Source organism: Chrysemys picta, chromosome 3, assembly GCF_011386835.1.
Source record: "Chrysemys picta bellii isolate R12L10 chromosome 3, ASM1138683v2, whole genome shotgun sequence".
NCBI classification, from domain to species: Eukaryota; Metazoa; Chordata; order Testudines; family Emydidae; genus Chrysemys; species Chrysemys picta.
This window is the reverse complement of record NC_088793.1, coordinates 206,252,367-206,272,575: the sequence shown is the minus strand read 5'-3', so window position 1 is coordinate 206,272,575 and position 20,209 is coordinate 206,252,367. Positions and strand designations below refer to the sequence as shown.

The window sequence follows — 20,209 nt, the reverse complement described above, 5'->3', positions numbered from 1 at the left end:
TGCGGTGATTCCCTCTGATGTTGTTGGGGTGGCAGCAGCAGGGTCTGAGGCTGGAGGTAAGACCCTGTTACAAGCTCAAACTAGGGAGTCAGACAGGGCCTCGGCCTCTGAGAGGTACAGGGTGGCTGCCTGAACAGGCCCAGGAGTGCCCCCCCCCCAACCCCCATTGAACTCTCCTGGCCTCTCTTGAGAGCAGCATCTCTGTTGCCATCTCTCTTGTCTCTACCCTGTTCTCTGTGGCCCACCCCCAGGGCGAGGGCTGGCTTGTTCCCCTTCCTCTGGTCTCTGTACCCTCTGCATTCCCAGCCCTTGTCCCTACAGCGTGGGTGAGTTATCCCTCTCCTGCTCCTACATATGCAGGCTCTCCCCTCCTGCTGGGGCCCCTAGCGTAGGTTCTGTTGTGGAGCTTCCCATCCGATAGCACCTCTCCCCTGGGATACCCCTCCTCTCCCTGCCCCCCTTCCATGACTGACCGTGGGAAGCCAGCCCCTCCCATTCTTCCTCTTCCTGTGCAAGAACAGGGAAGCAATATGGGGGTGACTGGTTCTGCTGAGTAGGGGAGGAATGGGACAGAGAGTTGGGGCCCCTACTTCCCCACCCCAAAGATAGCTGCTATCAGTGAGGATGCTGGGGGAAAGGGAACTGGGCCCCCTTTTTTGCTGTCTTTAGCTGGTTGTAAGGTAACCACTTAAGTCTCCAAAGAAATAAAAGGACCTTGTGTGAAACAGATGGGATAGGTGGGTTCTAGCTCCCCCCATGTTTTAGTCATGATCTAAAGCCAGACCTTTTTATCTTGCTATATAGGCCTTGGCATAGGAACTGCCAGGTTGGGTCAGAAAGCCATGGGCCAGCGACTCTCATAGCCTGTCTCCAATCGGGGTCAGAATCAGCAGCTTCACAGGAAGGTGGGAGAACCCTGAGAGTGGACAACGTCAGAATAAGCTGCCCCCGAGGGGAATTTCTCCCAGCCCCCACCAGTTTGTGGCTGCCTGCTGCCCTGAAACGAGGGTTTATAGCCCTTATTTTCATGTTGTCTAGGGTGAGCGTGGCTGTTCCTGTGCATATTAATGTCCAGTTGTTTGCTGAACCGGGCTATGCTGCTGGCCTCAATGATCTCTTGTGGTACTGAGTTCCACAGGCTAATCAGATGTTAAACCTTGGCATGACTTGCTGAAACAGGGTTGTGAGAGGTTGCTGGACAGTAGGAAGAGGAGGGCAGTGGCTGCTTTCAGCTCGGCTGGGGGCTCGCAGCAGGTCTTTAACACAGGAAAGTGCTGGCCTAGCCCCTAGGCAGCTGCTGAGGTGGAGGTGTGAGCTGGGTGGCTCCCAAGGCCAGAAGCCTTCACCAACCTCTGGTGAGGACCTGGGCCAGTCCCCTTCTGGCCCGATCCCGGCACAGGGAATAGGAATAACCTAGGGCAGAGGCCTGGCCTACCCCTCTCCAGCCCCACTCTGCCTGGCCTGGCCTGCACAGTCCCTGATCTCGACCCCAGCCTCTGCTCGTTCTAGTTCCAGCTTGTCCCTGCTCTGTCCCGGGCCAGGCCCGCGCTACCGCCCCGCACGCATTCATGGGGCTCTGTCCCTTTAAGAGCCTCCCTCTGTCCTCGGCCCCTCCGGCTGACGTCGAGCGTGAGCACAGCTCCCCAGGAATGTATGCAAATCAAGCCCCGCCCCCCGGGCCAATGGGAAGCGCCGCTCGGGCCCCCCTCGCCCAATGCCGAGCGAGGCCCGCCAGAGGGCGGCCAATGGGCGGGAGGCGCCGGCTCGCACCATATAAGGAGCGGCTTCGCCATAAAAGGCAACATTGTATCGCTTTATATGGGGGGAAAGTGGCGCGCGGGCGGCGGGCCGGAGCCGGAGCGGATCCGTCTGTAGCGGGAGGGAGCGAGCGAGCGGGGCCAGGCCGGGAGGCGGAGGCGGGGGCCGGGCCGGAGCAGCCGGCGCGGGGCCCATGGCAGCGCCGGCCTGACCCGCCCTCGCTCTCCCTCCGCGGCACCATGTTACCCAGCCAGGCCGGGGCCGGGAACGGCGCTGCCGCCCTGGCCCGCGGCTCCGGCATGGGCATGGCCCGGGCCGCCTCGGGCCGGCCGGGGACCGGGGCGCCGCGCGGCGCGAACGGCGGCGGAGCGGGGGGCCGCGGCCCTGGCAACGGCGCGGGGCTGGCGGGGGGCCGCTTCGAGCGGGACCGGGACGCGGCGGCGGCGGGGGCCGGGCCGCTCTACAGCGGCAGCGAGGGCGACTCGGACTCGGCGGAGGAGGACGAGCTGGGCAGCGCCGAGCGCCGCGGCCTGAAGCGGAGCCTGGCGGAGGTGGAGCTGGGGGGGGTGGGGCCCGAGGCGGCGGTGGCGGCGGCGGCCGGGGGCTACGGCGGGGTGAGCGGGGCCGTGAGCGGGGCCAAACCCGGCAAGAAGACCCGGGGCCGCGTCAAGATCAAGATGGAATTTATTGATAACAAGCTGCGGCGCTACACCACGTTCAGCAAGCGGAAGACCGGCATCATGAAGAAGGTACCGGGCCGGGATCCGGGGGCCGGGATCCGGGGGGCATCCGGGGCGAGCGCACACTCCACCCCCGTGCGGAAGGTGGGGCTGGGCTAGGAGGCCCGGGCCTTTGCGGAAGAGGGGCCCCCACAGCCGCCTTGGGGGGGAGAGGGAGGTCCCCTTGTGGGGTCACAAAGAGGGGGTGGGGGCGGCTCGGGACAGTGGGGGGCCGGGAGACCCCCTACCTGACGTGCGAGAGAGTGTCTGGCTATGGGGGCCCAGAGTAACCCACTGCATCCCCCAGGCCTGGAGCACCCTGGACCTGCGGCTGGGGAAGGTGCTGGGTGCTCCCCTGGGAGGATCCCCACACCCCAAGGAGCCAGCGCAGGGTCAGATCGGGACCGGGCTCGGGAGCGCCCATGCAGGAGTGGGAAAGGGACTTGGGGTGGCTTCCTTCGGTGACAGCTGGGGCTTGTCACCGCTCCCCCTCCAAGGTGGTCTTCTGGGCCAGATAAGGGCCTGGCCTGGCTTTAAACCTGCGTGGTAGCGAGAGCGAGGCTGACTGGCTGGTTGTTGGGGTGCGGAGTGCACCCCCGTGGGATGGAGGCTAAGCCCAGTGTAGGGTCAATAGGAGGGGGTGGTTTGAGTGTGCTGAGACAGGCACGCTGAAAATACTTAGAGAGAGACTTGGGTGACCAGATACACTCATGAGCCAACTCTTGGGTGGCCCTTAGACCCTACTGTAATCAACATGACTGATGATGATGATAGTCTCTTGGCTCAAGGTTTCAGAGTAGCAGCCGTGTTAGTCTGTATCCGCAAAAAGAAGAACAGGAGGACTTGTGGCACCTTAGAGACTAACTAATAAATTTGTTAGTCTCTAAGGTGCCACAAGTCCTCCTGTTCTTCTTTTTTCTTGGCTCAAGGAGACCAGTCATATCGCAGCTGGGCTACTATTGGCCAGGTACTAAACTGCCAACATGCAGCGCCTAGGGAAATACATGTTAAGTGTTGGTGATGTTTCAGGGCTCCCCCTAGATCGGGAGGAGGGAAGCTGTTTTTCAAGGGGTCTAAATCCTGTTTACACCCACAGAGCTAAGTAGTATTCACAACACCGTCTAAGAAATACTCGAACGCTCTGTAAATCATCACCTCTTCTCCTGTTCTAGACCCGCTGTGCGCACTGCGTTCCGCGCTAGCGGAAACCCTTTGAGAAAGGGATGGGCCGTACCCCGTGAGCGGGGCTATTCTTACCATACGCACGCTAGTGCCCTACCCAATCTAGACACCGACTGACCCAGCTGGGGAGAGCATTCTAGAGCCTTGAGTCCTGACTGTTGGGGAGCTCATCTTGTGATTTGGCCTAGCTGGTCTCTTAGCTTGTCCCTAGGCGTGACCAGATGGAGGTTTGTACAGCCCTAATAGATCCCCTCTCTCAGAGTTCGCACCCCCCCAACACAGTGAGTTAAGCTTTGCTGCCCCCCCACCCCCCAAAAGTGTTCACCAAGCCATGCTGGACGCAGCTCTAGCTCCCTTCCTTGGAAGTCAGGCTCGCTTGCCCATAAATATAATTAAATAATGGAGATATCTCATCTCCTAGAGCTGGAAGGGACCTTGAAAGGTCATCGAGTCCAGCCCCCTGCCTTCACTAGCAGGACCAAGTACTGATTTTGCCCCAGATCCCCAAGTGGCCCCCTCAAGGATTGAACTCAGAACCCTGGGTTTAGCAGGCCAATGCTCAAACCACTGAGCTATCCCTCCCCCCGCTTGCCAGTTTCCAAACTCTTGATGTATTTCTGGTTCTGAAGTCCAGAACAGAACACCTTGTTCCAGATGCATTTCTACCAGAGCAGGTCTGTTATCGTCCAGCCTTCACTTGATGCTTTTACAAGTGATCTGTCTTACTCTGCGGACTTGCTTCCTAGCATCAAGAGATCTTGACTGTAGCAAGAGGGGCGAGAACAACCCAAAATGCAGTATTGGTACTAAGGTGGTGGCCCAGCCTCTCCCAAAAAGGTATGGGAAGATGGGTTGTTGCTCTGAACATAATGGTGTGACCGAATGCTCTGCCCATCCAAACTGAGGAGTGAAACGCTGAGTGGGTCCCCCTCCATCAGCTGTCTAGCATCTCCACTTGTGCACATGGAGGTGTGGCCAGCCAGGAGTTGGAGAAGCATTCGGAGCGTTACACCTGGTTGGCTAGCAACTCCAGGGAAGGTGACCGGGTGTAAGAGATCACCTGAGTGCAGCCATCTCAACCAGCCGGGTGAACAGTGTGCCGAGGGGCTGTGTTCCTCAGGACTCCAGTGTGAATCCCAATTTACAGAGGATACTGGGAAACATCAGCGTGGGACCCGGGCTCTTTGGCATCATCTCCTCCGTCTCAAGGGCTGAGCTGAGCCAGTTGGGGGTTGAACGATGACTGATTTGTTCCGGGAAATGGGGGTGAGCAGGGATGTAGCAGGTTTGCAGAAGAGACGCTGTTATTTAGGCGAGTCGGGACCAGAGGAGCTTCAGAGAGCCCGAGGCAGGCTGGGAGAACAGGCAGCGCGATGGGAAACCGACTCCGGTGTCGGGAAATGCGAAGGACTGGACGTTAGAGGGGGAAACTTGACCTGTTAGTACAGGTCACTGGGTTCTACTATCAAGTGAGGAACGGGACCCAGGCATCGTTGTAGGGGGCTCTCCAAACCATCAAACAATCGGACCCGATATTCAGATGACTGAGGAATGGGCTGGAAGATGGTGCAGCCCCACGTGGGCACCGTGTGTAGTTCTGCCACCACATCATCTCTCCCGGGAGGTTACAGAACTAGAGAATCGTCAAGGTCCAGGAGGGCTCCTCTCGGGAGAGCGGTTTGTTACCCTAGGGAGGAGCCGAATTGGAGAGGACGTGATAAAAGTCGATAAAGGAGTGGGGCAGAGAAGGGAGACCCTTGGCTTACCCAGGTTCGAAAAGGGCTTGGGCATCTCCATGACTACCTCATGATAGATCCCTTCCAGAATTGTAAACCCTCTGCCTCAGGGCTTACGCCAGTCTCTGGCTGTACCTGTGTGTCCTGAGAAATGCTGTGTGTACAGGGCCCTCTGGGCCAGTACAATGTGATTCCTCCTGGGTAGAAGGGGAAGCTGCTGGGAGAGGGTCCGGGCAGCGGACGGGGGCAGAGAGCTGCTTGTGAGGGGCTGCCATGCTGTGCCGTGGGCGTCGGGGCTCACGAGACCGCTCCGGGAATCTCTGCTGGGCCTGTAACAAGCTGGGAAGCATCTGGAGCCGTGGCAGGTTGCCCTTGAACAGGCCTGTACCTTGCTGGGTGAGGAGGGTGGCTGGGGGCTGTCCCTTCGGAAGCCAGCCGCTTTGATTCTGTACCACTGATGCATGCGGTAACGTTGCTGGGGATGGTCTGAGGTGGTGCACCTGACCGCTGGCTACCCTCTGACAGCACCCCCTTGTCCTTCCTTGGCTGGTGGCACGCAGGGCACCTGGGGGCAGGTGATGCCATCGGAGGGGTGGGGAAGGCGGAGTTGGCAGGGTCAGTGGAAGCAGAGCCAGCTGCTAACAGGCCCTCCTTGAAGTGCTGCTAAACGGTGCTTTGCCGGGACCCCGGCACGGTCTCCTCCGGCCGTGATTGCTCTGCACGGCGGGGGCTGTGCTGTATGGCGCGCGGCAGCGTCCCAGGGGGCGGGCAGGGGGCTACCTCCTGCAGTACGGGGTTTCTTCCCCGCTAGCCTGGTGTGGCAGTCGCGCAGGTGTAACTGACCGGCCTGGAACGGGTTTGTCACCACTCCCTGAGAGCCCGCACCAGGGATTGGCCTGATTTCACTAACCCTGCTCAGAAAGCTGGGGCTGCTTCTGGGCTGGGCGCTCCCTGGATCCTTGGGTGCTGTGTGCCTGGCTGTGGGCCTGAGACAGCGCTGCTGCTCCCTCGGGGGGCTCTGGGTGGGGCGGGCAGCTTCCCTGTGGGGGCTGGGGCTTGGGAAGGCATTGTTCTCTGGCCGGACTGTCCCCTTTCCCCCTCTTGCCCAGGGCAGGCTGGCCATGTGAGCTGCTCGGTGCGTGGTGGGGAAGGCCAGTGGCCAGCCAGTGCTCCCGTCGGCTGGGTCCAGGCTAACCTTCGCAAAGGCAGAGCGTAGCGCCAGCCCCTGCGGTCCCTCTGGGGGGAGCTCTGCCTGGCCCGAGTGTTGCAGAGCCCCGGAGCAGCAATTTGCCAGTCTCGCCTGGGGGGGTGGGTGTGCCCACTAGCCCCGGGGGGTGCCTGCCTGGTCCTTGCTCCGCATGCTGAGGTGGTGAGTTGAGCTGTCCCTTGTCTCTCTCACCCACTTCGGAGGGCCACATGGGTGGGCAGCCTGGGGGAGCAGGGGTCAGTGCTGGGCCTGGCTTGACGCCTCTGTGCCCTGCCAGGGTGCTGGTGCCTGGCGCCGATGAGCTGACTGGGGGGGGCTGCAAACACCAGCTGGACCAGGGGAGTAACAGGCGCCTGGCAGCGTGGCTGGGAGCGGGGACCTGCCGTCCCCGGATCCTCGGTGGCAGGGAGACGAGTGCCGTACCCGGAGCAGCTGGACACGCCAGGGGGCGGTGGTCAGCAAATGACATGGGGCGCTGTCCTGTTTCGGCTCCAGCCTGCCGACCTGGAGGAGGGATGGGCCCCAGCAGCTGTGTCTGGGTTGTGCTGGGTTTGGTGTGACAGTCTCTGCCTATAAGCACTTGCAGCCCAGGATGAGTGTCGGGGGCTCACTTGCTCGTGGGACGCTGTAGCCGAGCGCTGCTGTGGCCCGCTGGCCCGTCGCCCTGCCCTCGCCCTGCTGGCTGACTTCCATGGCAGTGGGGTTTGAGGTGCAGGACTGCATACGTGCTCACTCCGGGGCCTCTTGTTACCAGGAACCATCCCAGCCTCGGCCGGGAGAGATGCAGGCCAGACCCCCGCAGGTCACTGCAGGCCAGAACCCTGCTCGCCTGGATGGATGGCAGACATCCCTGGCCCCGTGCGCTTGGGCTTTGGGGGTTTCCTGGGGAACTGCAGGGACCCTGTGCCCTGCTGTGCTGACAGGACCCCCACTGGGTGCAGGTCCTGTCCTGGGGACAGGGGACCATCTCCCTCACAGCGGGGCGGCCCCCTTCCTGCCTGGGTCAGGGCTGCCTGCCCTGTTCCCTCTCTGAGGCTGCCGGAGCTCTGGCTTTGCTGGGCAGGGCGGATCCCCCGCCTGTCGCCGGCTGCAGCAGGATTGGCCGGGGGCACTTGTGGTGTGGGTGGAGGGTTTGAAGCCAGGCAGCCCTGGTGGAACCTAGCTCTCCGCTGCCGGGGCTGTGCGCAGCCATGGGCTGGGGGCGCTGGCTTGTTGCTGGGTTGGGGAGCCCAGGGCAGCCCAGAGGCCTCGTGGGACTGGTGCTGCGCTAACCCGGGGGGAGACGGGCACTGCCCAAGAGCCTGGTAGCAATCTGGCTGTGGGGGTGAGGTTTGGACAAGCTCTGCCCATGGCAGCTGTGCCCTGGGAGAAGCTGCCTGGGATTTTCCGGGGGCCAGGCCTCAGGCTGCGGGGGTCGGGGGGAGCGTTCAGGACACTGCGAAGGCGTTGGCAGGAGCAGGCAGGCAATCGAGGCTGGCTGGCGATGCTGTGACAAGAGAGAAGTGGGGTGGGGCGGTGCCGGGAAGGGCCCTGATGCAGAGGATGCTGGGGGGTGCTTCGGGCAGAACAGCCGGCCTGGGAGATGATTTGAGGGGCAGCACTGATGTCCACATGACTGGCCTTGGGGGGCTGCCCGGCTGAGTTCAGGGTGTATGGCTTGCAGGCGTGGGAGGAAGTAATGGGGCACACCAGACATGGCTGAGGCCTGATGGCGGTGAGGGCGAAGGGGACATCGCGAAGGGGGGACTTTGGGGGTTCCAGTGGCACCTACAGACCTGGACCCTGCTGGGGGACCCCTTTGTGCAGGGGGAAGGCAGAGGCAGGTAACGCTGGCATCTCCAGTGGGGGGAGCGCTAGCCCCGGCCTGTGGCCGTGCCCCATGTCAGGTGTCCGTGACTGACCGGCGTGCTCTCTGCTGTCTTGCAGGCCTATGAGCTCTCCACCCTGACGGGTACTCAGGTGCTGCTGCTGGTTGCCAGCGAGACGGGCCACGTGTACACGTTTGCCACGCGGAAGCTGCAGCCCATGATCACCAGCGAGACGGGGAAGGCGCTGATCCAGACGTGCCTGAACTCCCCGGACTCACCCCCCCGGTCCGACCCCACCACCGACCAGCGCATGAGTGCCACGGGCTTCGAGGAGACTGACCTCACCTACCAGGTGTCTGAGTCCGACAGCAGCGGCGAGACGAAGGTAACCCCCTCTCCTCTGTGCCCGTGGGCAGGGCTGGCTCGGGCCCTGGCAGCTTGCCTGGTCTCTGCCCAGCGTGGGGACCACCCTGCAGCAGGGATCGGCTTGAAGGCTCCTCCCCTGCCACCCAGACTGGGGAGCTTGCAGGGCCAACCTGGGGCTGCCTGCTAGATCTTGGGGGGGGGGGGGGGGGACTCACCCCTGCGGTTTCCTGGCAAAGTTTCCTAGGGCCTAGTCTGCTGGCCTGGGGGCTGGACCCCCTCCTTCACTCCCTGGCCCTGGCCCTGCCCCTGTGAGCTGAGCCCCCCTCCCTGTGGTGAGGCCGTGCCTCAGTTTCCCTGGGGTGATGATTGGGTGGATCGTTTCCCGGCCTGGGCTGTGATTAGGTCAGGGCTGCAGTCCCCTGCCCACCTGGGGCTCACTGGCTAGGAGCTGCAGAGCGGCTCTCCCCTCGGTGTGTGTGTGTGTGTGTGTGTGGGGGGTGACAGGTGTCACTGCCCCTGCAGCCCCCCCCCCGCAGCCCCTCGCCCTGTTATCTCTCCTTCGGCGTCTCCATGCTCTCGCTCTCATTGATAAAAATTTGATTCTGCCTCCATGGCCATATAAGGCCTGGTTTCCCTCGCCAGAGTCCCTGGCAGGGCCCCTCACATTCCTTATAAGCTGCAGCTGTCTCTCGCTTTGGGGCCGGTTTGGAAGGGGGCAGGGAGGACATGGGGAATGGAATCATTTGGCTGGCCGGGCTGTTCCTCGTCTGCTGGCTCGGGCTCTCGCTAGCCGAGAACATGGGCTGTTGCTCTGCCCCGGGGGCTCCGAGGGGCTTGCTTGCTGGCTGGGACCCTCCTGGCTTCATGAGCCCCCTGCGCCGTCCCCGTCCCCCTGCTGGGAAAGGCTCCATTGTGGGGGCAGGGGGAGCTGAGCTGTCTGGGGACATAGGCCCCGAGCGAGGGACCACGTGGTGCCGGGGGGGAGGAGGCTGGGCAGGCCACGGCCTTGCTTCCCCAGGGTGGCTGCCAGAGCCTCTTGCAGGGAGATTGCCATCCTCTCTTTGGCACTAGTGTCCCCGCTCCCCTGGTCCGGGTGGGGGTCTCGGGTCTGCGCTCGCTGTGCGGTGTCTCTGCCAGCGGATCAGACCCCAAGTGGGTTCTCCGGGCTCCGTGGTGGGAAGGAGCAGGCAGGCTGAGGGCCCGGTGGGATGCTGCAGGTGGACAGGCCCTTATGCTGAAAGGACCTGGGGGATGGGGGCGTAGCTACCCCCTGCTGGGGGGTGTGAGTGGCTGAGCCCCAGGGGGGCGGTGGGTTCGGTGTGGAAGCTGCCCCCCTAGGATGACTTCCCTGCTCTGCTCTGCGCGGCACAACCGGATTGGGGCATTGGGAGACTCCTGCCCCCCATGGCACTAGGGGTTGGAGGTAGCACGCAGGGCTCGCTGGCCCCAGAGCCCCGGGCATCCTCTGGGGGGGGGGGGGGGGGGATATTGGCACTGTCCTGAGCAGCCGCCGTCCTGTTTCCTGCTGTCCCGTCTGCTCCCCTGATGTCAGTGGCTTCCCGGCTATAACAGCCCCCCGTGGGGGGGTTTCCAGGGCTCTCTGGACACACACTACGGCCTGGAAAGGCAAAGGAATGGGGCAGCTGAGGGGGGACCCTGTTAAAACCTTCCACCCTTGTGCCCTGCAGCTGAGCCCCTGGTGTGGGTGACCCGGGCCCTTGCTGGGCTGGCTTGCTGAGCGGGGAAGGAAATCGGGCATCTGTGGGGATCTGCTAGCACTGGCAGTAAGGGGGGCTGCCGCAGCACCCCAGCCCTGTGCTGGAGCCCATGGCAGCAGGCAGGGTGAGGTGTATGCTGCCTGTCGACGTGCCGACCAACCGTCTGTGGCATGCCCACCCAGCACACCCCTCTGCGGGCTTCGGCTCACACCCCCGCTGGCAGGGTGCCCAGCACGACTCCCCAGGAAGCTGAGCTGGGACCGGAGTCCTGACGCCCTGCACCACTGCCTCCGGGCTGAGTCTCCATGGCCGTACAAGCCACAGCCGACCAGCCCTGGAAACGCAGACGCGTGTCTGTCGCGAGCGCTCGCACTGCAGAGCTCTCTCTGTTCAGAGGGCCCAAAGCCAGAAGGGCCCATTGTGCTCATCCCTCCTGACACCTGTAAAGCGCAGGCCAGACAGCCTCCCCCGGCGACTCTGGCGTGCGGCCCAGACAGTCAGTTCGCGCTCGAGACGGTCTCTGCCGCAGAGATCCGGTCGTGATGTAAAGTCTCCAAGTGTCGGAGACTCCACCTGCCCAGGGTTAATGATCTTTGCTGGTAGAAGTTGACGTCTTTTTTCCGATCTGAATGTTTCTAGTGTCCGCTTCCAGCCGTGGGCTCTTGTGTGTGTTTTGCAGGGTTGGAGCACCCTGCTAGCCGAAATCTCTTCCCCATCTACGCACTCGTAGATGGCGATCAAGTCATCTCTCGGATTAACTACCTTGCTGGGCCTCCTTCAGTCTCTGGCTGTGGGAGGTGTTTTCCAGACCCCTCTCCTCCAGGTGCCTTGCTGCAGAGCCCTCTCCAATTTGTCCACATCTTTCTTTTCGTTTGAAGCGTGGACCCAGCATCCTGTAACAGTCTCCCCTGTGCTGTATACGGTGATGACCCCCATGCTTCCTGTTTCTGCTTGATATTCCCCTGCTTTGCAGCCAAGGATCTGTCCCCTCTTTCCTACAGCATCCTGGCACTGGGAGCTGGTGTTCAGCCGATTATCGGCCGTGACCCGCCCCCAAGTCCTGTTCAGAGTCCCTGCGTTCCGGAATAAAAGCCTCCATCCTGGGGTTTTGCTCCTCACATGTCTGACCTGGGGTTGGGCTGTATTCCAATCCATGTCAAAGGAGCCCGTGTTACCAAGCGATCCCAATCCCTGAGTGTCCTGTCGTCTGCACGTTTTACCGACAAGGGTGTCGGACTTTCTTCCGGCTCATCGATAAGACGTTGAATCGCGCTAAGCCAGGTACAGACCCTATGGGCCCCCACTCGGAACATCCCCAGCTAGGTCTTTCCTGAGCTCTGTCGGGAAGCTGGGTCTAGGGGCTGTGTGGAGAGTAGAGTTCGCTGCTCTGTCGCGTGGCGCTGAGTCTGAGGGCGGGATGTCTCACTGTTACCTTATCATCCGGTCCTGTGATCTCATCAGAGACGACAGCTGGCTTGTTTCCCAAAGACCTATTCCCCCATGATCCTATTGACTGGCATTAATTATGCCGCCACCCTTTAATTCTCTGCTGATTGCTCCCCGTACCAGCTTTGCCAGGAGTTTGCCCTGGATTGATGCCAGGCTAACCAGCTTGATAGTTACCTGGGTCACCCAGTTTGCCCTGGTACGTTGGCACAACATTAAGGGTTTTTTGGGGGGGTGATTCTCGGGCACTTCCGAGAGTTCCTGACCAATCAGCGTTCCTGGGTGCAGCTCAGGCCGGCCTCCCGCGGCAAGTGTGTGGGAGATGCGTGAACACTGTTCAAAGCTGCGTTCGTTTAGGCTCCAGCCCCCTCGCTGAGCGCAGGGCACAGTGGAGGCTGAGATGCTCCCAGGAGACGGATGCTCTGTGGCAGCCAGCTCCGTGCTTGTGGCGACGCAGACCCCGAAGAGTGACGAAAAGCCCCAGCCTGGAGTGCGGCCTGGGGCTCTCTGCCGTCACAGGTCCTCCAGGGGGCTTGGCTCCTTCTCGGCACTTTGCTGTGCTGGTGCTGGTGGGGCAGCCCCCTGGGAGGGGCGATTGGGCCGTACCGCAGCATCCGTCCCCGGGAGCAGTGGCCAAGCCCTCGGAAGCACTGGGCTGGCGTATTCATACCAAAGCGAAGCAGGGAGGGGGCTCGGGTAGTGCGGCAGAGATCGGCGAGGCGGGCAGGGGTCGTGCCCAGCAGTGCTCGGGCTGTGGGGAGGATGCTGGGAGTCCTTAGGCAGCTCCAGGAGTCTCTGGCTATCAGCTGACTGACCAGCTCCCTCCCCCAGGTGCCCGGCTGCACTGAGGGGTGGTGGGTCCCTGCTACTTTCCCCCTTCACCTGCCTTTGCCTCTGGCAGTGGGCAGTCCCGGGAGAGTCCACTCGGAACAATCCCACTGATCTGAGGGTTAGAAACCCTGAGCAAGGAGGGAAGGTTTCCAAACTGGGCCTGTACCGAGCCTTGAGAAGAGGCTGGGGGGGAACCTGATAACTCTTGGAAGATGCCAAGGGCTTCTACCGCGAGGAGGGTGATCAGTTGTTCTCCCTGCCCGCTGAAGGGACAAGCTGTGATGGGCATCCTGTGCCGCAGGGAGATTTAGGCGAGATGGGAGGAAAACTTCCTGTCAGGGTGGTTAAGCTCTGGCCCAGGCAGGCAATGCAATGGCCGTCACCGGGGGTCTCTAAGGTGGGCAAACCCCGGCAGGCATGGTCTGGGGTTACTTGGCGCTGCCTCAGCGTAGTCTCCCAGGCCTCTCCCCCACCATGGGGAGTGTCCGGCCAGCAGGGGCGTGTGCCCGGGCATGTCTCCAAGCCCTGTGTGCTGGCTAGGACCACATTTCTGTTTGAGGCAGTGGAGGGCGTCTGGGTTTAATCCCTGTCTGCGTCCCTCGCCCCTCTCCCAGCGCCGCTGTGCATACTGCACGTCCCAGCCAGTGCTGTGGGTTATGTTCTCCTTAGATCTCCTAAATTAAGTCTGATGGGGCCTGGTCGGCACTTGGCTGGGGACTGGGGAGGAGGGGAGAGTCCTGCTTGTGCATCTTCTCTACCTGGCTGATCCCTGGGCTGGCCCGTCTGAGAGGCCTGGAGCCACGCGCTGCAGCCTTGTGTGCCCCTGGCCGTTGTCCGGGCTGCCAGCTGTTCGATGAGGTCTCTGCTGCACGGGAGCTGGCTGAGAGCAGCTCCCAGAGTGGGGTCGCCAGGCTACTGCTGAGCCCTGGGTGTGTGGGGCTGCCAGCGCCTAGAGCAGAGGGGAGGTCTGGCATGGACAGCCCCTTCTCCACCAGCGACGCTCAGCCTTAGGCAGCACCATGAGGTCAAGGAGCTCCAGCAGCGTGTGAAGTCCTGTTCCTTGTGTTCCGCAACCAGCCACCGCTGCCTGGGGATGAGCGGAGCGCGCCCGCGCTTTGGCCGGGGCGCTGGAAACGAGGCCCTGGCCGTGGGAGGGGCCGTGCTAGGCACCAGGCCGTTAGCGGCTCGGGAACGGTGGCCAGGAGCCGAACTCTCCTGTGTTCCTGGCGCACCAGTACCGGAGCGACGATCCCCACGGCGCAGTGAGCGGTTCTGCTGCAGCCCTCCGTGCGCTGCAGGGTCGGACTTGATGCCCCAGCAAACAGAGGGGCAGGCCAGGCCTCGGGCAGGCCAGGGTGGCTCCCAGCCCCCCGGGGAGTGCTGCTTCTCTCGGCATCTCTCCTTTCACAAGTGTAGCTTCTGGAGTTGGCCCGCATGGCGGGGGGAGCCCAGGGGCTGTCCAGCGTGGTGTCCCGGAAGTGCATGAGATCCTTGCAGCTGGGGCCGGAGCTGGGGCTCGGCGGGGCCTGCGCCGTGAAGCTGTGGAGGTTCGCAATGCGATGCCTGCTCCTCGCTGACATGGCCGGGGCCCAGCTCGGTGCCTTGAGGTGCACAGGCCCCTGCAGCTGCCTCTCCCGCCGGCAGGGGGCTGCCCATGGACGCAGGTCCTGGTGCAGCTCAGTGGCACGAGATCTGGCTCCATCCAGCCGTGCCTGATGCCTGCACACTGCACGGCGTGTACACCCGGGACAGGCCGGGGCACTGAGCTCCCTCTGGCCTCGGCTCAGGCCTCCCGCCCCTGTTCCTCTCCTGCAGACTGCTGTCTGCCAGCGAGGCCTGTGTTGGGTGGCGGCGGGGGGGTGGGAAGAAGGCCCCTGGTCACTGCCAGCCCAAGGGAAGGACACTGGCCTAGGGGACAGTCCAGCTGCACCGCCAGGGAGGGTAGACAGCTGGGAGCGGCGCGCTCTCTCTCTCTCTCGCATGCACCCCAACAGAGTGGGTGGCTGCAGCCAGGGGCAGGGAGGCAGCCCCCCCAGTACCAGCCAGCCTCCTGTGAGTGCTGGGGGCTGGGTCAGCCTGCGGGGTACCTGCGAGCGGGTGGGGGCTGAGCGCTTGGCCGCTGGCCTGCTCTTGGGCCGCGCAGGGGCGAGCCAGCCGTCTCGTGTCTGGCTAGGCCAGGGTGCCGGTACCCCATAGTGTCTCTGGGCCTCCGGCCCCACCTGCTCAGTGGGCATGACAGCCCTCCCCTGCCCCTCAGGGAAATAGGGTAACAGCGGTGAGGCCTGATAATTCCCTGTTAGCTGGGGAACTCCTGCGCCCTGCCCTGGTGAGTGGAGGGCACTGGGGGGTGCTGAACCTGTTGCCGATAGGGGTGGGATGTGACCCTCCTAGCCCCACTGCTCCACTGTCCCTGACCCAGGTGCATATTGCCCCCCAGGGATCCTGCCGCAGAGCCGGCAGCTCCCCCGCTGGTCCCCATTTGGGGGCTGCCTGGGAGGCTCCCTAGCCATTGCTCCAGGCTCTGGGCCAGCACCTGGCAGGGCTCCCCCAAGGGCCTGGCCTGGCTTGGGAGAGCTGTAAGCGGGGTCGTGGAGAGCGAGGGGACAGGGCAGAGATGAGGCTGTTTGCTGAGCCCCAGGGGAGGGAGCAGGGCCCGGCAGCTGATGGTTTCCAGGTTCTCTGCTGCTCTGGGGGGACGTCGGCTCCCTATGGTGGTGAGTCGGGCCTGGCCTGCCCCCCTTCCCCCTGCTCGGGCAGGCCAGGCGCCACTTGTGTGCTGACAAAGGGAACAGCTGCAGCGGCCGAGGGGCTGGAATGTGGCTGGGCAGCAGGTGTGGGGGAGAGGCCGGACGTCCCGGAAGTGGCGTTGGTTTGGGGCTGGCCCCTCTCCAGCCTTGCACCTGTCCCAGGGCTCACGTCTCTCACCTGCAGCGCGGGGGGTGCACGCACGAGGATGCAGTTGGCAGTACGGCCTAGGCACGATGCAGTGAGTGCTGCACCCGGAGCCCTGGCAGCTCCGAGCAGGGCCCCACTGCCCGGGAGGGTGAGATGCGGCACATCAGACCACCTCCGGGACACTTCCAGAGCACCCTGCTGGCAGGGGGCAGGCGGGCCGTGCCCAGCCCACAGCTGTGTGAGCCTTCCTGGAGATGCAAGGACAAGCTGGCCCCTTCCTCTGCAGGGCGGGGGGCTGCTCGCTTGCCAGGATGACCTGGGTCGAGCTCACGTAAACGTTTCCCTGCCATGCAGGGGCCCTGGCGCACCTGGGTCCCCCCTGTTCTCTGCCTGGGGCATGTGCTGCTCTAGGCTTCTGGGGTCTGTTCCAGGCAGGCCAGGCTGGCACGAGGAGCTGCTGCTTCCTTCTAGCCTTGGACTCCCTGATTGTCCAGTGCGGCGGGGGCCTTGGAGTGATTGCACGGGAGCGCCACCCCCCTCAGTGACATGAGCCTCGGCCCGTTGCTTATCCATCCCCGGTTGCTCCAGCTGGCCACGCGGGATGGTGATGTGCAGCATGTGGCCAGTGGGCTAAGGCGCCCCGCCAGCGTGGAACAGCAAGTGTAGGGCACGGGGGCTACTCGAACTTGAGCTGATCTGCTCTGGGCCCCGAGAGGGTCGCTGGAGTGCAGCACGTGCCAGCCCCGGGGCCTGCAGCAGGGGCCACTCCCTGTGAAGGTGGCGGGAGGAGCGTGGGCTGTGAAGGGAAGGGTTTGGAGGTGGCCGGAAGTCAGGCTGCATGCACGGGGCTGGAATGCTAGCCGCAGCCTTCTCGCCGCAAAGCAGGGAACCGGCCCCGAAGGGCCCCTCATGGCTGCAACTGCTCTTTGGAAATAAATGTGCTGGATCCCCCCGCCCACGAGGGCTGGGAACCATTGACCTGAGCCCAGCTGGGGTCCCTGCAGGCCTGGATCCCCCTTGAACCCCGTGGAGTGGGCAGCCGGGAATTGTCAGGGGAATGAGGCTGCCCAGGCCAGCAGCCACAGCCCTGCCCCAGGGAGCTGGCAGGCTAGGTGGGGCAGCAATGGAGGAGGGACTCCTGGGCTCGCCAGCCCCAATGGGTCAATATCCTGAGTCCAGCCCCTCCCCCTCCAACACCATGAGACTTGGGATACTAAAGGTTGAGTGCTGTGTGTACGCGCTCGCTCACAGAGGGGTGGGGCACTGGCAGCTCCGGGTGTACTGCAGCTCTCGGTTAATAGGGCGCAAGTCAGCTGACCCACGTCGGGGAGTCCTGGGCTAGGGCGTCTGCCCTGCGTTTGAACCCAGGTTTAGGATTTTCTGGCCTGTGTTTGAGCTTAGACGCTGCCCCAGGACTGCGGGGCAGCTTGGCTGCCCACCCTGCTCCCTGCCCGTGGGTGCTGTTGGTGGCACTCCGGTGCCGAGCTGCTCTGGGGGCTGTCACAGCAGCAGGACTGCGCTCTGAGGAGCGCTGGGCCGGGCACGCTGGCGGGACCGTGCCTGGGGGCCCGTGTAGAGGATAACTAGGACATGAGTCTCCAGGGCTGTCCAACTATTCAAATGAAACTTGGCAATTCTGAGTGTTTTGAAATGGAGGGAGGGAGGGAGGTTGGTGGGTTTTTTTTTTTTCTCTCTTTGGCCGTTTGTTTTGAAGTTTAGTTTCAGAGAGAAAACACGCCCCCCCCCCCTCCTCCCGCCCCCCCCCAGCTTGGCTGCTGCAGACGCACAGGGTTAGGGGGAGATCACCGGAAGGCGGTGGGGGAGTTTGGGGGCTGCCCTGGCAGAGAGCAGAGTGGGGACCAAGCAGCTGCCCTGCAGGGGGGTTGGGGACTCTGGAGGGGTGGGGGCACTGTGGGAGGGGGCAGAGGGGAAGCCCCCCAGGTGGCGTGAGTTGTGGGCAGTGCTGACAGTGCACGCCCATGGGTACGGTGCCCAGGGTGCACTGCTGTCGGTACCCATATCAGGCAGTGGGGCCGGCCCGGCCGGCTGCTATTGAATCACTAGCTGATCCTCCTGAGAGCATCGTCGGCTGGGGTCACCCGCTCTTGTCCTCCCAGTGAGGGGCTGGGGCCGGTGACTCACCCCCGCTCCCAGCCCCTGCGCGGGGGGGACAGGAGACTGCCGCTGAGATAATGGAAAGTGGATTTGCCTGGCTCTGCTCCGTTATCACATGCTCGTTCTAATTCCGACGGCAGGGAATCTCAGTGCCCCGGCTAGCGGGGATCTGCCACCCAACCCTCCCCTCCCCTGGGGGAGACGGGCAGGGCGCTCTGGATTGGCTGGGCCTGTCCAAAATGGGCTGCCTTCCCTTTTTTAGCTGTTCGGCAGGCTGTGAATTCCTGCTCTTGGCAGCGCGACAGGCCGGCCACAGCACGTGGGCGCTCTGGGCCTGCCAGTCTGCACTGGCTGTGCGGTGCTCTGAACACAAGCTCCTCGGCAGCTGGGGGGGGCTGTGATCCCCGGGGAGGCTGGCATGGGGCTCCTTGCTCCTTCTGACCCGGAGCAACCTGTGACCCACACTGGAGCTGCCTGGGGGCCATGGCAGACACAGGATCTCTTTCTGCCCAGTGTGGGCCCCTGTCAGATCTGGCTAACTTCTGTCCCCATCTTTGGTGCAGCTGATCTCCAGGCTCCTTTGCCTCCTGCACGGGGCTGGTTCCCTGTCGGTCCCTTGCACTGAGTGGTCACGCGTCCCTGGAACGAGAGCAGGACAGTTGGTGTTTCCTTTGAGTGTAGTTTGGCTGGTGATTGATTCCCTCTTTGCGGGCCGGCTGCTAATTACTCCACCATAGAACAAAGCTGGGTGTGGGGAGGGGAGAACCCTGTGCACGCTGCAGCGGGGTGTGCCGCAGCGAGGTGTGTCCGGAGCCCTGGGGGTGTGCCCTGGGGGTGTGCTGCAGCGAGGTGTGTCCGGAGCCCTGGGGTGTGCCTGGGGGTGTGCCGCAGCGAGGTGTGTCCGGAGCCCTGGGGGTGCTGCAGCGAGGTGTGTCCGGAGCCCTGGGGTGTGCCTGGGGGTGTGCCGCAGCGAGGTGTGTCCGGAGCCCTGGGGGTGCTGCAGCGAGGTGTGTCCAGAGCCCCGGGGTGTGCTTGGGGGTGTGCTGCAGCGAGGTGTGTCCAGAGCCCCGGGGTGTGCTTGGGGGTGTGCCGCAGCGAGGTGTGTCCAGAGCCCTGGGGTGTGCCTGGGGGTGTGCCGCAGCGAGGTGTGTCCGGAGCCCTGGGGTGTGCCTGGGGGTGTGCCGCAGCGAGGTGTGTCCGGAGCCCTGGGGGTGCTGCAGCGAGGTGTGTCCGGAGCCCTGGGGTGTGCCAGCATAGTGTAGATTTTTGCTCCACGTGTTTCAGGGAGTTTGGTTCTCACATGGGCCTGGCCCTGGCTCCCAGCAGCTTCTGTTGCCTGCTAGCCTGTGTAGCCTCTCACCCAGGGGTTGGCAGAGCCCTGAGGTCTGGTGGGGGTGGGGCGTGGACGGGGCTCAGGACCCGGTTTGGTTTGGTGGGTTGGCAGAGGTCTGAGGGGGGGGGAGGGAGGGGCGCGCGGATGGGGCTCAGGACCCGGTTTGCTTTGGTTTGGGGGTTTGGCAGAGCCCTGAGGTCTGGTTGGGGGTGGGGCGCGGATGAGGCTCAGGACCCGGTTTGGCTCTCCCTCACCTGCCCGTCTCTCGTAGGACTCTCTGAAGCCTGCATTCACAGTTACCAACTTGCCGGGGACGACGTCCACCATCCAGACCGTGCCCACCACCTCCACGTCCATGCAGGTCAGCAGCGGCCCCTCCTACCCGATCACCAACTACCTAGCGCCAGTCTCGGCCAGCGTCAGCCCCAACACCGTCACCAGCGCCAACGGGACAGTGCTCAAAACCACGGGCACCAGCGCCGTGGCCTCCGGCGGGCTCATGCAGCTCCCCAGCGGCTTCACTCTCATGCCAGGTCAGTGCACGCCAGGGGCGGGGGGCTCTTGGGGACTGGCCCCAGGCCGATCGGATGTGGGGGAAGCGCACAGGGCTGCCTTGCCCCAGCGGTGTTGGCTCGGCCTGCTCGCTGGGCGCAGTCCCTGGGGCCAGGCCCTTGCCCCGGGGGCGAGCGGGGATGGGCGCTCGCTGCCTCCCTGCCTGTGGTGGGGATTGCAGGGATCCAAGCTGGGCTGTGCGGCTGTGTCCAGGGCCGCCCCTAGGAGCAAGCGCAGCACAAGCTCCGGGGCTGGAGGAGGTCAAAAGAGCTGGTCGTGATGAAGCCTTTCTTTCCCCCTCCTTTCGGCAGGTGCTCCGCTCCCTCCTGGGACCCCCACCATTCCTCTCGCTCAGTTACAGCCGCACTCGCTGGCCCTCTCCAGCCAGCAGGGCCAGGCGGTCGCGGGCCCAGCTGGACAGCTGCAGCAAACACAGCAGACGGTCTTCCGCTTCCCCGCCACAGCCGGAGGGCAGATTGTGTCTCTGACAGGTCAGCGCTCGCTTCTCCTCGTGGGAGCGGGGGGGCTGGGGCAGGGGGGAGC

The 20,209-nt window shown here is 63.6% G+C and overlaps 1 protein-coding gene across 3 annotated transcripts in view; it reads left to right on the top strand.

The window, feature by feature from the left end:
• Window positions 1-1,798: 1,798 nt before the first annotated feature.
• The window catches only part of SRF (serum response factor), a 31,620-nt gene continuing 13,209 nt past the window's right edge, over window positions 1,799-20,209 (top strand). The window contains exons 1-4 of one of the 3 annotated variants that reach the window (XM_042852776.2): window positions 1,799-2,507; window positions 8,529-8,795; window positions 19,386-19,647; window positions 19,978-20,157. In XM_042852776.2, coding sequence (XP_042708710.2) covers window positions 1,998-2,507; window positions 8,529-8,795; window positions 19,386-19,647; window positions 19,978-20,157 — 1,219 coding nt within the window. In that variant the 5' untranslated portion in view covers window positions 1,799-1,997. The remainder of the gene's footprint in view (window positions 2,508-8,528; window positions 8,796-19,385; window positions 19,648-19,977; window positions 20,158-20,209) is intronic. The other 2 variants (XM_005293567.5, XM_065589864.1) reach the window with 2 other exon arrangements.